The 17,122-nt window shown below is 40.5% G+C and overlaps 1 protein-coding gene across 6 annotated transcripts in view; it reads right to left on the reverse strand.

Moving 5' to 3' along the window:
* The window catches only part of mib2 (MIB E3 ubiquitin protein ligase 2), an 82,633-nt gene that overhangs the window by 21,295 nt on the left and 44,216 nt on the right, over positions 1-17,122 (reverse strand). For 5 of the 6 annotated variants that reach the window (XM_054799373.1, XM_054799389.1, XM_054799402.1 and 2 more), the window contains 7 exons: positions 5,716-5,822; positions 4,583-4,777; positions 4,322-4,464; positions 1,966-2,073; positions 1,746-1,850; positions 1,419-1,581; positions 795-928 (listed from right to left, as the gene is read on the reverse strand). In XM_054799373.1, the coding sequence (XP_054655348.1) occupies positions 795-928; positions 1,419-1,581; positions 1,746-1,850; positions 1,966-2,073; positions 4,322-4,464; positions 4,583-4,777; positions 5,716-5,822 (955 nt within the window). Of the gene's footprint in view, positions 1-794; positions 929-1,418; positions 1,582-1,745; positions 1,851-1,965; positions 2,074-4,321; positions 4,465-4,582; positions 4,778-5,715; positions 5,823-6,413; position 17,122 lie in introns of those variants that run through there. The other variant, XM_054799395.1, reaches the window with a different exon arrangement.

A 17,122-nucleotide genomic window follows, 5' to 3' on the forward strand; every position in this document is an offset into this window, starting at 1 on the left:
TATACAGTATTAACTTTGCCCACCAAACGCCTCAGTAAGCTGTCGGGACGAAGCCTCTGCTGCACCTCCAGCAGTAGTTTTTTTTCCAAGTTGGAAAAACTGGGCAGGATGGTTGTGTTTGCGGTGTGCATACAAATTGTTCGTATTCCCTTCTTCATTGTCAAATCGTCACTACTGTCCAACCTGCCACATATCAGTTTGCCGGTGTTCATGCGCTCAACCTGTTCATTCTGTTTAAAAGTGAAATATTCCCACACTGGGGCTATGGCATTTGGCTTAGAAACCATCGCTTTTGTGCCTTCATTCATATTTGCATTTGCTTGCTCACTACGCTAACTTGTGCTAATGCTAACCTGGCGGACTTGACCTCTGTGTATCAACTCACTAGCAGCCCCCCCTCCACCTACTCAAACAAAGAGGCTTAATGGCTGAGAGGAGGGTTCACTCTCTCCGTTCATTCCAATCGTGCCCAGAAAGATGCAGAGTGAACCCTCTTGTCATCCAGCCTGTGTGGTAAAGCCAGAGGAGAGACTTTGTTATTATTTATCGTTCGATTCATCGATTTATCATCGTGACAGTCCTAGTAGTTCCTCTTTGACGCAGATAGTCTTCACACTGTCAAGCCTTTGACTGAATTGAGACCTGAACTTTCCTTTATCCTTTACACCTGTTTTCCGGAAATGCTTGCATCATATACTACATTTAGTACATGGAAAAGCAACAGTTAACTCAAGTATAGAACATCCCTTGGAATCCCTTGCACTGCAGCAGAAACGTAAAAGTATTGCACTCACCTTGTCAGGATACTTTTGCAGCAACTCTCGCACTTTATTGGCACTGCCGTGTGCTGCCTCAATGACCAGCCGGCTCGGATTGTCCTGCTCTGTGGACTGAGACAGCAGTTTCTCCAGCACAGAAATGACTGTACCTGCGCAGTAACAGAGGAGGGTGGGGAAGGAGGATTCATTTAGTTTAAAAGTGCAACATTAACAATATGTTTTCGAAATGGTATCATTCTGAGGCCTAAACAGCAGCAAAAAGAAAGAGCAGTTATTAGCATCGGCAATGACAAACTGTGGGAATGAGTCAAAATGCCCCACCATGCAGTGCGAAGTGACACCACGCACACACATATGACACAATTGAAGCCAAAACATGCACAAAATACATTTCCCACCAGGACAGGACATGAGTGTCATGTTAATTTGCAAGATCATGACATTCAATGGAGAAAACCATTTCAATAAATAAACCCGAAGTACAGAAACTGAAAGGAGACAGAAATGAATGTTCTGAATTAATTAATGAGCACATGCACAGTAGCGATAGAATAGGTGGGAGGATGACTGAACAAAGCAGAGGGAGAAGATAAGCTGCAATGCTCGCAATAAGCCCCTTGGTCCTGGCAGAGGCCTTACTTCCAGATTCGCTGGGATTCTCGGCCGTCATGAGGTTAGCGTCCATTTCCACAGGCTGTGCAGAGAGGCATGCTGGGTTGAACGTCCACGTCTGGCCTCCGAACGCCACGCGTAGGTCACCGTCCGCGTACACTTTCAACACCTTGCCAACCTGGCCAAGCACCTGGCGGAAACATATCAGGTAATGCGGATAAGTCCAGCTTCATTCTCAGTGATCTCACATGTTGATGGTGTTCTCACACAGTCTTTTAGGGAATATCAAGTAATTCCAGGTCATTTGACTAGAGTGAAAATGAATGCTGGTGTAGCATGAACAGGAGAGCGTACAGGAGCCATGCTGTCTGTCCATTCTCCGTGGCCGGCCTGTAGCCGCTTGACACTATCTATGTCCTCCAACACTCGCACAAGTTCGCCAACTCCAAACGTGTTCACCTAAGACAATAAAGAGAACAACCAAATTAAGCGCATATATTTTTTGACAAAATATGCTATAACTCCTTGATTCAACACAAAAAACCTCTCTAGGGTTGGAATTGTAATTCAGTACCTTGGTAAGGGCCCCAGGATGAAAAGTCCAGCGGATGTTATTGCTGTACTGGACTCTGACGTCCCCCCGGTCGGTGATTCTATGCACTGACCCGACCCGGCAGATGTACTGCAAACACAAAAAGGCTGTTACGCCCTGGGTCTGGGTGCATGGCATCGAATGTTTAAAAAGCAGGCTTCACGACACATCTTAAAGCCTGGAACTCTGCTAACTATCCTTCAGTCAATAACAGATATGGGAGCTGGAAGACTGATTATTTTGTTTTTCTTTAGTGTTCTTTAGCTAACCTAGCATGATGTTGATATTCAAATGTGAATGCTAGTCTGACTGTTTGTGTCCTCCTTTCCCACTCCTTTTTTTTTGTCCTGTTCAGCCATCGGAGCAGATAGTTTTGTTGATGTAAATGCCCTTACATGCTAAACAGATCATCAATAAATCAGTGAGTTATGTGGGGAAGTATGTAAGTACTGTGAGTGTGTATATGTAGGCATGTACAGGCATCTCTGTAGGTGTATATGTGTGCATGTTTGCATGTATGTGCGCGATATGTGGAGAATGCTGACTGGGAGTCATGCCAGTCAAAAGATTCACATACAGTCGTCCCTCGCTTATCAAAGTTAATTGGTTCCAGACCTGACTGCGATGTAGGATTCAATGTTAATAAACGGAATATCTCTGTAGTTAGAGCACAGAAAACCTGTTCATGACTTTCTAAATACGGTTTTTAACATTATTACAGTCCGGGTAGAAATGAAATAAGACCTCTATAGCCACCTTTACACTCCTATTATTCTTTGTTTAGAACACCTTGCGCAGGCTACAGGATCACTGCAAGGACCTAAGAGACGGCCGCCGCTAGCATAGCAAGCTACTGAGCAACTTAGTTAGCCTCTCCAATTTACTTATTCTAAACTTAAGAAAGGGTTTCAAACTGAGTGGGGAAGAAGGACAAAGTAAGAAGCCAAAAGCTTACTATTTCCACACAGAATGGGAGAAGAACTTTTTTTCATCATGTCATGTTAGACATGCCATGGCTGACTCCATGCAGTGTGAAGGTAAAGTAATATAACGTCGTGTCTCATCAGTGGAACATTACAGACGCCTAGTGACCAGAATACGACATTCCTGTATAACTTGTCTTTCAATATTTTTGGCAAATAGGCCATCCTCAACCACAAAACTGTGATCATTTATGAATTAATGAAAAACCACAATAGAATGAGAGAGCGATGTTTGAACTGAGATGTAGCAAGGGACAACTGTAATATGTTGGCTTTTCGGCAGGAGTACACAACAGGTTACTTCTGGTCATGTGATGCTGAAGTCATCGTTCTAATAAAATAGTGTTTTACTTGTCCACACGGCAACGACAAGGCGCAATTGTCAGATTTTCCCACTCTGGAAGCCTTTTTCGAAAAAAGACTATGTCAGGGCACCCGTAACGCCACTGCCGTATGGATCAAAGACTAAAACATTACTTTGGCATTTCGACCTGAGAACGTTCGAGTGGCAGTGTAAGTCTGATCTTTTACCTAAATTAACTCTTAAGTCACTCACACTTGGCACAGAACACATGAAGGACATATAAAATACAGTAAGGATGAAATACAAGAATTAAATGAAACCGTAATAAAAAGAGAACAACTCCTTGCTTTTATCCCTGTGGTTGTTTTGGAGGCCTTTTTCACCCTCTTCTTACCCTCTTAAAGTAATAAAATATTGGTCACCTCCCCTTCTCTCAGATCCCATTGTAACAGAGCACATAATCCATGACCCTGCCGGCATTCATTAGCATTCAATTAATTAATTAATTCATTCAAAAAAGCAAACATAAAAATACAAATAATAAAAAATCTAGATCTTCTCAATGATGGTCCAGCAGTTGGGACCAAAAGACCAGCCAATATTTGTGTGCGTTTAATGATGTTTATTTTCACTTCTGTAGTGATGGCTTTTATTTTTATTTGGTAAACTGCTGCTTGGGAGACATAATGAAGGGTAAAAACTTAACTAATAAGTGCTGGCATTGATGGCATGTTTCCTCGGTGCGGCTAAGCAGACACACACTGCATTATTCCGCCATGCACGCATTGCTGTGCTGCGCGTTGTGTGTATCCTTCCACTGGCACGTGCTGTAGCTAGTTCTTGAGCAAGTCTCGTGTTTATGAACCAAAATTAAGTTATTAATGAATTTATGGGAGAGCGTTCGTAACCACGAACTCGAAACTCGGAATGTCGTAAACCGATGACCAGCTGTACTTGATTTATCATGCTCGTCCATCTTGTGTCAAATGTGTGGTTTATGGCTTCATCAGACAGAACACAGCATTGGTTGTACAGGACAAGGCTATAATACCTCTGCCATTTTGGGATTCCACCCCCCGTGGCCGTCCTGCATTTGTCGCAGAATGTCCACCTCCAACAGACATTTGACCTTGTCACCCTGCTGGAAGGAGTGGCCGTCAGCACTCTCCTGGCGCTGCAGCTCTGCATGCTCTCCTGAATGGACGGCCAGCAAAAACACAAGTCTGTTTTTCATAATTCTCTAATGATAACTGTTATATAATGGAGTAAAAGACTATTAAGAAATGAATATTTAATAAAGGAATGGTCTTACCGAGCTTTGGCAAGTGGTCTTTGTAGTAGAAGCCTCCTTGGCCGTCTGACACATATTTGAGGTCAACTTTGCCTTTATGCCCCATTCGGTAGACATTGGTAGTGCCATTTGTCCAAGTCACACTCGCCACACTGCGACCAGATTCTGTATCCCAGCCACGAATATCCACTACCTTCCCAACCTTACCCTCCCCGCCTACACACAAACACACACACACGCACATATATATATGCAAGAGATAATCAGAGTGTTGGTAAACAAATAAAGAGGATCAACCCTCTTTCAAGGAGAGAAGTCGTGTTGTTACATGAGGCATTTGGAAAGGAAGGGGAAAAAGTCAGTACTGTAATAGATTATTGTGGAAATGCTGGTGAAAATAGAAGGCTGTGAGTAATGAGGTAAGCCATGAGGTAATGACATGCCAGACACAAGAGTGAGGAAAGTGACAAAAAAGACAATTCCTCAAGACAATGATCATGATTAGCCACAGAATGGTACCACATCCATATGTTAGGTTCTACAAAAATCTTCTCATCAGGCTGCCTCTGTGCCCTAACGCACCACATTAAACCAGTGACCTGAAAGGCTACACATGGTGGGCTGGAGGTTACTGAGAATCCTCACAACATCCTGTATGCACGTACAGCATTTTAACCAGATGAGTGACTTAACATAACCCCAGGGTGTTGATCTCAAAGACACCAAAAGGACATTTTGACTCATTCACTCTGGCCCAGAAATAGGAGGAGGGTTGCTACTCTCAGCGATAACAGCAACAGGAAACATAAATTCATACATCCCAATAGTTTTAATTTTTGATGAGCAAACATCAACAGAAGGTTACTTTGTGTGTCTGAAAGGGCACGTTTTGTGGTTTGTCTCAAAATAAACACGGCTGTGGACATTCATGGACACAAAGAAAGACACATCTGTGCAACAGACACAGATGAGTCACTAGGAAATTAGACACACGCAGACACATTAACACTATATTTTATGGGTTAATGAAAGCTTAGGTTATTATGGGTTATGGATGAAGAAAGGCTTTGAAGAGGCAGAGTTACCCCTCATGCAAGACATTGGAGGGAGACAGCAAGCCGAGAAAACTGTCCCCCATTACACACACCACTCACCGTCTTGGTTGCCCCAGTCCCAGTCAGGTCCACGAACCACCTTAACCCCCTGGAAGATTCCTTTGAGAATGATGCGCGGAAGGTTCTGCCTCGGTGCCAAGCTTACTCTGTGATGAAAGCATAGAGAGACAGCTAAGCAAACTCTTTTTAATAATAATAATAATAATAATAATAATAATAATAATAATAATAATAATAATAATAATAACAGTGTTCTATCAAATGGACAGTTCAGCAACACAACACGTGTCGTAAAACCATTTCCATGTAGCCATTTGCCATCTATCAAACATTTAGTTCTAATTCAATAAAACAGGAATGTAAATAATAAAAGTTTGTTTACTAGCACATTGCATGATGCTACCATTTTCAATGTCATGCTTAGGTAATGGCATTTATACATGATTTAGATTTGACCAAATATTAATTGTCCACACCCTTCCCAGGTCCCTTAAGAGTCAATAACTGTAATCTTAATAAAAAAATATGTATTGTGGGGCTGTTGTACTATTCTCTCCATCAGTCCTCAAGTTGTACTTGACCTAGGTAGATAAGAAGGACATCAAATGGACAATAAAAAAAGAGACTACTTTTCTATGAAGATTTCAGGGCTACAGCCAAAAAGCATGTTGCTATAGGAAACGATATCCACACCCTCTACTCCAAAAACACATGCAGAGCCTCGAAAGCAAACATACCTTATGGTAAAGATTTGATCAGATCTTGGCGCAAAGGAACTGCCTATTCCCATATTTTCTTGACAAGATCAAATGCTGACTTTCATTTCAGCCAGATGACATCTCTGAGTCATTTGAAATCCAGTGCGGTCCTAAGTAGAGTCCAGTTAGTGCTGTGCTGCTCTTCTCTCACTCAGAAGGTGTTGCATAAACACTTAATGCTAGAATGTGCTCATTTCATTTCTTGTCTCTATGTACAACTGGAATGAATCCACTACTTAAGACGGCAGTCCACTTGTCTGTCAGAGTAAACGACCACTAAATCTCTTTGTACGATTGAGCTTGGAAAGAGTTGTGTGCTGGGAATAGTGTGTGCATCTGAAAACAGATGCTTGGAGGCTAATCCTTGAAAGCAGAGATTTAAGAGAGCAGGCCAGCTTGGAGTGATGCGTTGGCGCAGTCTTACACTCTTAAGTGGGTACGAGTTCATGCCAGGCATCACAGGTCAAATGTATCTGGTCATTCTAGTTGGGACTCCCTCACTGTGACCCTGGTTACACTTTACGTTCCCACCCCGCTTGACATGGCTCTACCAACTACTGACACATTTCCATTGGCAAAAGCAGAAACAATTGTCCCTTGCCACATTGCGTTTCAAATTTTGCTGTTTCAATTGTATTGGTAAAAGAAATATTTCAATTGTATGAACATTTGCTCTGTACTGATCTCATTTTTGTGTTAACTTTTCACCTCTCATTCGTTTCATCTAGCTAGATGTGTTCAGGTTGGCCTGTCCGCGTTGTCTATTCCTACTTCATGGAAATTCTGGACCCAATTAACTGCAATAAACGAAGGATGACTGTATTACAGAGTATTATTTGTAGTACTTGGTTAGCCTGACTATAACGCATGTCGAGTCAGTATCATGTTAGCCACATAAACTGGCAGTAAAGAAGATTCAACATTGTGAATTTTGATTAAAAAAATCACTCCACAGTCTCCACTTTGCTGTAGCGGCCCAGTGCTGCCCTCAGTCTCCTCTCAAATAAAATGTGTCAAGTACATGCCAAGAAGTAAATACATCCATCGTGTTTTTTATGGCTTCCGATAGTACTACTCTGAAGTGATCCGCAGAAGGCTGAATCGAGGCAACGAGACTCTTGTTGTTGAAGACATTTCGCCATTAATCCAAAAGACAAATTTTAGGTGTGGAGTTCCCCTCTTTACATGTCTCTGGTGGGTGTGTCCCTTGGAAATGGTCACTACGGGTTCTTGTTGTGGCCCGTGAACGACTCTCTTGCATAACGATTGTTCGTTTACCCGGCTGGTGGCAACAAGTCGGCAACTGCAGATTACCATGACTTGGACGACTGAGAATCTACACATGCATACTTTGAAATGGGAACATGAGCTGACCTGGAACTCTGCAGTGGAAAAGCAGTATAAGAATGTGGCTTCATATCCAGTCGATCATTAAAATAGTATATGCTTTTCAAAGAATCAACTGTATATTATTCATAATTTTATTTTATTGAGCCACAGAAAGGCTTCATAACAACACCTCATTCATAGTACAGTACATATACCTTTGTAAACCGCTATTAAAGCACATACAGTACATTGCCATTGGCCTGATTTGACCAGCAATAGTTTATTTCATAACATTTGACCTACTCTAGCAGCAACCATTCTGAGAAAGACAACAGTTCTTTCCAGGGATAAACATTTCTAATCCCGAAACAGCAAATGTCACCTTTGTGACCAGACGGGATAAGAGCAGTAGAGCTACAACTGTCCTTGTCAACAAGGCAGCCACAGGTTAGCTTTACTCGATGAAGCGAGAGCTTAAGAGGAGCACGCACAACAATAATATGGTGAAAAAAAGTGACTGACATACAATAAACAATACAATAAGCAAAGATATACTTACATTGTTTAAATTAGAGTTTATTATGTTGAGCCAACTCTTTTCTTTATCTTGCCACTGAAAGTGATCTACTATAATATCGTTAACAATTAACAATCATCATAAAACAAACATGGTGACCATATTAGCCAAACAATTTTGGCATTTCATTGTAGATGTTCAATATTTCAAGATATACATGTGATTATCTTACAGTGGACCTAAAATTTCGACAGAAATCCACAATACAAACAAAAATGAGGCAAGTGTTGTTTGGCCCTTTAGCATAAATTTTTTCATAAGGGTATTCATGCCAGTATAGTGGAAAATTGTAATGCCAATAGGGTTGAAAAGGGAACTTGCCGCCGAAAATACTTACTTGGCCACACGTTTGACTGTTTTTCAGTTTTAAAATGAACAACAATTACTTACACAACTTATTCATGCATTTATATGACAATTTATTATGCTTAAATGTTACGTAAATGGTTCCCAGTACGCTACTTAAAATGTTGAAAATTTACGGCTGAAATGTATTCATTTGGTTTACATTAGTTCTTATTGCAAAAAAAAAAATCCAAATATGAAAGAAATGTAAGTATTTTATATACAATAAATACCAATAAATATAGTTTATATGATATTTGAAAGGACATTATATTCACAATGGGTACCACCATTGTTGCATGATGTGAAGTTGGGAATAATCAAATTGTCCCATGTTAACTCTAACATGTTAAAATTGACATCTTACCACATTTCTGGAGTGCAGCATTAGCGCCCATCTTTGCTAAAGCTTTTCAAGAAACAGTAAGTTAAGCAACATAAACAATGATCAAACAGTGATGTCTTAGGAACAAGCTTCAGCTAATATTGTCTGACACACGAAAAAAAGGACTGCAGCTGGATGTGTTGTAACCGTGACTGTGGGCGGAACAGCAGTGTGGAGGCCAGGTGGAGGTGTGCAGCTTGATATGCAAGAGAAGGATTAACCGGCAAGATGACCTGATAAGTTCCCAGAAACTGCGTGCGAGTTGTTTGTGCGTTGGAGAGCCGATTAGCCGACTGCATAGCGACCATCTCATAAACATATGGCACACACATATGTTGCCGTGAGCACTGTCAGCATGCATGTACACAAAAGACACACACACACTGCAATGTTGTGTGTGATACAGTGAGCCATTAAGTGCACTAACTACAACGAAAAGAGTCAACTAGAATGGGACTGGCTTGTTTCTGTCAAACCTCTTATGGACCGTCCTGTAGAGGCGTGGTTGTTGTTTCCCGCCATGGCTGGTGAACGACCGTCCTGCTAATAGGTCGTTCGCCTGCCTGGTGGGAAAACAGCTCGTAAGTGGCCACTCTTCCCATGAAATGAGACAACCTTTAGGGGAGAGATGTCATTGTCAATGACATTGTTGTAAGTAAGCCGGGGTGCTCACACTTTTTCATCCTGTGAGCTACTTTTAAAATGATCAAGTCCTTCTACTATAAATATAGAAAATATATATTTACTGTCTTTATAAATAGGAGTTTTATGTACATTGAACATGTATATCGGGGTGCATGCACTTTTTCAGCATGTTGACAAGTCGACATGATCTATCGCTTACAAGAAAACATATATTTAAAATCTAAAACTTTTAAACTCCTTTACAGGTAATTAAAGTAGTTTATATAATTACAAAGTAATTTGGGGGGGGGGGTTAATTCACTGTTGCTGTAGCACACTGCTAATGTCAAAAAATCCTAACTATCCCTTTAAATGTCAGCTGACAGATGTCATAGGACATCTACAAGGTGACGTTTATGCGATCAACCCAAACTACTGTACCTTTGCGATCTACCGGTAGCTCGCGATTAACGTAATGGGCACTACTGTTGTAAGCAGACAATGGGTGATGGCGCAAACCTCCTCTGTTTAGAGAGGGCCTTTCTAAGTTGACATAGATGGCCTCTTTCAAACCAGTGGCCCTCCCTATCCAAACGTTGGACATAATTGTACTCAAAGTTTCTTTTTGAGATACAAATGAACTGCTAACACCGGGCCCGAAAAAATTGCTCTCCTATGTTGCGCGATGCGTTTCTATAAGGGTTACTTACTCTCTCCAATGTACAGGTCATTGTACGCTTCACAACACTGCACTGCATACAAACACAATGCACAACATAGGAGAGTGTATTTTAACAGCTTTTCATTGTGAACTGTTGCTGCCTCAGGCCTCAAATAAATATTACATGGTTTTCTGTGAACCACAAATTGATCTAGTACAGACAATTAAGTTATCATACAAATGTGCTTTTATGTGAAACTGTTCTCCATGTCCAGTGTACTCATGTTACTGAATGGCGATATAACAAGGAGATCCACTCATATAAAGCACCAAACTAAATGAGCCATTGTATGAAAATACCAAGGGGTCCCATGATTGTACCATTCTGAATTGCTGCAGGGGGAATAAAAGACAATCTGATTTGGCGAAAAAGAACCACACTATGCAAAACTTCTCTCTTTCATCAATCTAATGAGAAAAGAAGTGACTTTCATGTGATGCCCTCGTACACACTCCAGTTCTATTGCTTGCTTAGATGTCTGTTGAAGGAATGGATAAAAGAAGCCAAGTTCCTGGCTTAAATAACTGAATTAATTTTTTATTTGACTGATATGTTTGATTTATATCTATAAAGTCTTGGAGGTGGTTCCATGTCCAAGAGGATTATGGCAGTGCTAGATACAGTATATGGCTGTGTGTTGACTTATTTTCAGAGAATAGTAAATCTATACAGTCAAACCGGTCTTAGCGGCCACCTGTATAGAACGGCCACCGAAAAATCCCCCGCATAAAATTTGCGTGTTATAGACCCTGTGTATAGCGGTCACCTGTCTAACAAGGCCAGCGGCCACCCATTTTGTATCCCTTGGTCAACATTTGACCTAATATAGCAGCTAAAATGCCGACTCAAGCAGAAGCTTTATGCACGAAAAAGTTTAGTTTTTTAATCAATGAAGCCGTCGTGTGTAGACTTTAATTACTGAGTCGTAGCTCAGTCACAATCATTCACAAGATCCACACAAACTGTCAGTTGTTCGACATTAAAAAAAAAAGCCGCCTTCTTTGGAGCTTGTTGCAGACAGTGGCATCGTTTATTTCCTGGTGTGAGACAATGTGCACTGGTCGATACTGTAAAGCCCCTTGTTGTGGGGAAGGAGAGACTCACGTCGCCGATGCACTTTAATCGCTTTATTAACAGCGGTTTATTAACCTAGTAGTTCTTTACAACTTTTATCCGCAGTCCCACAGTGCCCTCTACTGGTCAACATGTAACAGTATAATTATATGTATCTGCAAACACAACAACCTTCTAATCACAGACATGTTAATATGTGCATGCACAAATTCAAAATGGCCGCCAACCTGTCTATAATGGCCACCTGCCTATAGCGGCCACTTTTGCCGTTTCCCTTTAGTGGTCGATATAGACAGGTTTGACTGTACTTCCATTTAAGCTGTACACCGACTATTAGGGGTGTGTACAGCCACATTATGTAATAATGATGCAATATGTAATACATTTTTACATCATTATGGAATAATATCGCATTTTGTAATAAAATTCTTGAACGCATTTTGTAATAAATCTTGTTGCATTTTGTAGTAACTTGTTACATATTGCAAAAGTTATTACTGAATGCGGCTCCTACACTTTTTTGGGGAACAAAATGTAACTATTTGGTGCATTTTGTAATAAAACATTGAAATTGATGCTTTAATTACAAAAAACAACATTAAGCATGTCTGTATTTAGAAGTCCTTTTAAGACACTAGCATGTTTCATTAGTCAAACCTAATCAAATGTAACTGAATTGATTATAATAGAGAATGTGTTTGCAAGCTAGAGAAAAAAGCTAAACTAATTATTACTGAAAAATTAACAGTGTACTGAAATGTTGGAAGACATTCATACGTTCACTATGGATTATGTTCTGCAAATATTCTACAAAACATAAAGCATAAAAAAACACAAATACAAATATGGGGCAGAAAAAAAATCCTTAACGTAGCTTCAATTGCTTGTTAATGCAACAGAGAATACAAGTAAATAAACATCAAATATCCTATTAACAAAAAACATGCAATATATTCAGTATACAAAAAATGATCTTCTCTTGTAACAGAACTTTTTCAACAAGATTAACTTTTCTTATGACTTATCTAAGATAACAAAATTTAATATATTATGTGTTCCAAAAAGTGTTTATTGATTTGGAAGTGTCCATAACCTATGTGCCTAAACATGACCCAGGCCCTCATCCACTTGCTATGAAAACCAACAAATAAGAAATGAGGAAGTGATGTGAAAAAGTGTTGTGTGTCTCATTCCTGAGTTCTTATGGTTTTGTATGTTTGTCACACTTAAATGTTTCAGATAATCAAACAAATTTAAATATTAGTCAAGGACAACACAACTGAACACAAAATGCAGTTTTTAAATTAAACTTTTTATTATTAAGGGAGAAAAAAAATCCAAACCTACATGGCCCTGTGTGAAAAAATGATTGCCCCTCCTTTTAAAACATAACTGAGATAATTGAGATCTATCAGTCTGGAAAAGGCCCTTTCTAAAGCTCTGGGACTCTAGTAAACCACAGTGGGAGCCATTATCCACAAATGGCGAACACGTGGAACAGTAGTGAAGCTTCCTAGGAGTGGCTGGCCAACCAAAATGACCCCAAGAGAGGCCCCAAGCGACGACTCATCCAATAGCTTATAAAAGACCCCACAACAACATCCAAAGAACTGCAGGCCTCACTTGCCTCGGTTAAGGTCAGTGTTCATCACTCCACCAGAAGAAAGACACTGGGCAAAAACGGCCTGCAAGGAAGAGTTCCAAGACGAAAACCACTGCTGCACAAAAAGAACATTAAGGCTTGTCTCAATTTTGCCAGAAAATATCATGATGATCCACAAGGTCTTTGGGAAAACTCTGTGGTCTGACGAGACAAAAGCTGAACTTTTTGGAAGGTGTCTCTCCCATTACATCTGGTGTAAAAGTAACGGCTCACTTCAGAAAATCATACCAGCAATAAAATATGGTGGTGGTAGTGTGATGATCTGAGGCTGTTTTGCTGCTTGAGAACCTGGAAGAGTTGCTGTGATAAATGGAACCATGAATTCTGCTGTCTACCAAAAAAATCCTCAACAAGAATGTCCAGCCATCTGCTAGTGACCTCAAGCCGAAACCAACTTGGGTTCTGCAGCAGAACAATGACTACGTTCACATGCAGTCAATATTCGGGTTAAGGTCAATATTCCAGTTTCTGATTCACTTATAGCGCAGCCTTGCCACATCCAATATGGCAGCAACGTTGACGTAAGGCTCAGCGCTAGATGCTGCGTCTAAGTGTATGGTTTTGAAAACAGTACTTCTTGTTTCCCAGTGTGCTTTGCTGTATTGTTGTTGTAAATGGCTGCTAAGTTACATTTTTAGGGCTTACATAGCTGTTGATTATTCAGCATTATTCATTGGTAGTGTCTTGTCTGTTGTTATCTACCTATTACATTGCTGTGTGTTTTTTTTAATATCTTTCTTTATAAATACAGTGAGTAAGAATGGTATGTGGAATGATAACCCCCCCTACGATTTCTATGGCACTGGTAAGGTTGTTGTGCGTCATTAATCTGCTTGCTAAATAAATAGTTACTTCTTCCCTGGCTTGTGAGCGATGATGTTGTCTATGTTGTTGTTCTTCTTTTCCTTTCCCTTCAGGGGTCGCCACAGCGAATCAATTGCCTCCCCTAACCCTGTCTTCTGCATCCTCTTCTCTCACTCCAACTACCTTCATGTCCTCTTTCACTACATCCATAAACTTCCTCTTTGGTCTTCCTCTAGGCCTCCTGCCTGGCAGTTCCAAACTCAGAATCCTTCTACCTATATATTCCCTATCTCTCTTCTGGACATGTCCAAACCATCTCAGTCTGGCCTCTCTGACTTTATCCCCAAAAGCTCTAACATGTGCTGTCCCTCTGATGTACTCATTCCTGATCCTATCCTTCCTGGTCACTCCCAGAGAGAACCTTAGTATCTCCATCACTGCTACCTCCAGCTCTGTCTCCTGTCTTTTCCTCATTGACACTGTCTCTAGACCAAACAACATCGCTGGTCTCACCACAGTTTTGTACACCTTTCCTTTCTTTTTAGCTGGTAAACTATCAAACAGCTAAAATTATGCATTAAGCAAACAATCACATGTTACCCAAAAACATTAAAAAAATTATTCTCAACAAATGAGAAGAAATATGATCTTAGGGACAAAGTAAACCTACATGTATATGTACAGACTACACTAAAAACCTTCAGCATTTCTGTGTGTGGAATCAAGTTGCGGAAGGGATTAAGTAAGGAACTCAAACAATGCACTAAAATGAGCGATTTCCAGAAACAGTACAAGCAGTTGATGTTTATAAAGTAAAAGGAAGAAACCACCTGAACCACTGTGCACATACAATGCTATGTCTTACATTGGCTACAAACTCTTCATTTTCAGTGGGTACATTGTCTGTACTCATTCACCAACAAACTGGGTCAACTATTTCATCAGCTATTATCAGTTTCTTACCATGATAAAGTCAGTTGTACGTTGAACAAATGTATTGCAAGTAATGTGAAACTGATGAGGGGTAGGATTAAATAAGGTTTGCTTCTTCCTACTCCTTCTTGGACAAGCAGAATTGTGAATTGTGTTATGCGATGAGCTCCTGTGTAATTTGTGTGCATGAAGATTACCATTACCAATATCTTGTATCGTCTTGTATCGTGAGCTGCGTGTACCGTGACACCCCTATTTAAAATATATCATCCTATGCCTGTCGTCTCATAGAATCTTAAGTTACAGATTTTAGAAGCATAACATACAGTAACTTCAGAGACAGAAAATAAACAATGAAATCAAACTTAAGCTACACAGTCTTAAGTAATGAGCCGTGCTGTTTACGAGATGTCAAGCACAGAAAACAAACAAACAAAAGTGTGGATTTGGACTTGGACCATGCTCACTAAACTATGAGAAAATCTGGGTCATACATATCACCTCATTAACATGAACACAGGCCATCCAGCTGACATTCAGACAGTGCCCGCAGCTGTTTGGAGCGTTACAGTGAACTGATGCAGAAGAGTGCATTCTGAAGGGAGAAATCACGCCAGTAAATTTGGATACACAGGACGCTTGAAATTCAGGTCACTAAGCGTTTATGTACAGAGGGCCTTGTGTGGTTTGCTAAAGCAACACACTGAAACAGCACGTTTTTTAAACAAAGTCAACTTCTTGTGATTATGGTAACGTGGGGTTTTCTGAAGCTTTATGACGATGTCTATTTTTTCTTAATTATAATAATAAAGCTTTGTATTAGACACTAGTTGTATCAAATGTAATACATCTCTCAAGAAAATGCAAAAAAAGGACTACTGTTAGCATGACGGACGGATTGTGTAACCTCAACGTAGCCCTGTAAATGAGCAAAAACTAGAGCACAACTAAAACAAGCGTCCTTGCTTTTGACTGTATTATGTGTTTTATAGCCATTACCTGTCCTCTAAAAAGTTATAAACTAAAATGGCACAGTTTAAACACTGTCATAGTGCCGCACATCGTGCATATTGTCTGAAGTGTGTTGTAAATCCATCCGTCCATTTTGTATGCCGCTTATCCTAATTAGGGTCGCGGGGGTATGCTGGAGCCTATCCCAGCTGAGCGAGAGGCAGGGTACACCCTGGACTGGTCGCCAGCCAATCGCAGGGCACATATAGACAAACAACCATTCACACTCACATTCATACCTATGGACAATTTCTAGTCGCCAATTAACCTAACACGCATGTTTTTGGAATGTGGGAGTACCCGGAGAAAACCCACGCACGCACGGGGTGAACATGCACGGGGAGAACATGCAAACTCCACAGCCGAGATTCGACACAGATCTTCCCGATCTCCTGGCTGTGTGGCCTGTGTGCTAACCACTCAGCCACGGTGCAGCCGTGTGTGTTGTGAATATTAATGATTAATCTTGTATCTTTAATGAAAGTATACCATTTCTTATCCCAAGGCTGACGCTTCCTCCTCACTCTCCCTGTCCCCCAGCAAGGCTTGCTGGCCATGATGAGCCGTCTCACCTTCCCTGGTTCTCCCCATTGATAGCCAATGCCACCATCGGCATCAAACATTCCTTAGCTTGTGGGTGGTGTGATCGCATTAATTAATTGACTTTCTTTTGAGTGGTCAATAGAATAGAATAGAATAGAATAGAATAGAATAGAATAGAATAGAAAGCAAATAGAATAGAAAGCAATACAAAGAGTCCAAACTAATTCACAAAGTCGATATAAAGATTTGTCATTTAAATCAATGCAATTGCTATTCGGTGCACAATCACAGAGGGGAAATTGTAAATGCGCGATCATGTGGAGACAGAAATGACATGTAGTTGCGTAAATAAGAGAAGGCTATTTAGTTTGTTTAATAAAAGCATAAGGTGTGGACCTCCTATTCCACATGAAATGTATATTTAAATTACTTTGTTGTGTACTTTTGTGATCTGGCACTGTATACAAAATCAAATTAAAAAGAGCCTGACCTTCTTGAGGAGCCCTCATAATAATAAAAACTGTGGTCTGTGTGTAACGCAAAGTTAATAAAAGCTCATTGGTGAGAACACATAACCTTTCACCCCTCATACTCAATCAGGGGAGGCTGTCAGAACACAATAATACCAAGTAAACAGAGAGTGAATAACGCTGGTAGAGAAGGCGGGGGTGGGTGCAA

Source organism: Dunckerocampus dactyliophorus, chromosome 1 (assembly GCF_027744805.1).
Source record: "Dunckerocampus dactyliophorus isolate RoL2022-P2 chromosome 1, RoL_Ddac_1.1, whole genome shotgun sequence".
NCBI lineage: Eukaryota > Metazoa > Chordata > Actinopteri > Syngnathiformes > Syngnathidae > Dunckerocampus > Dunckerocampus dactyliophorus.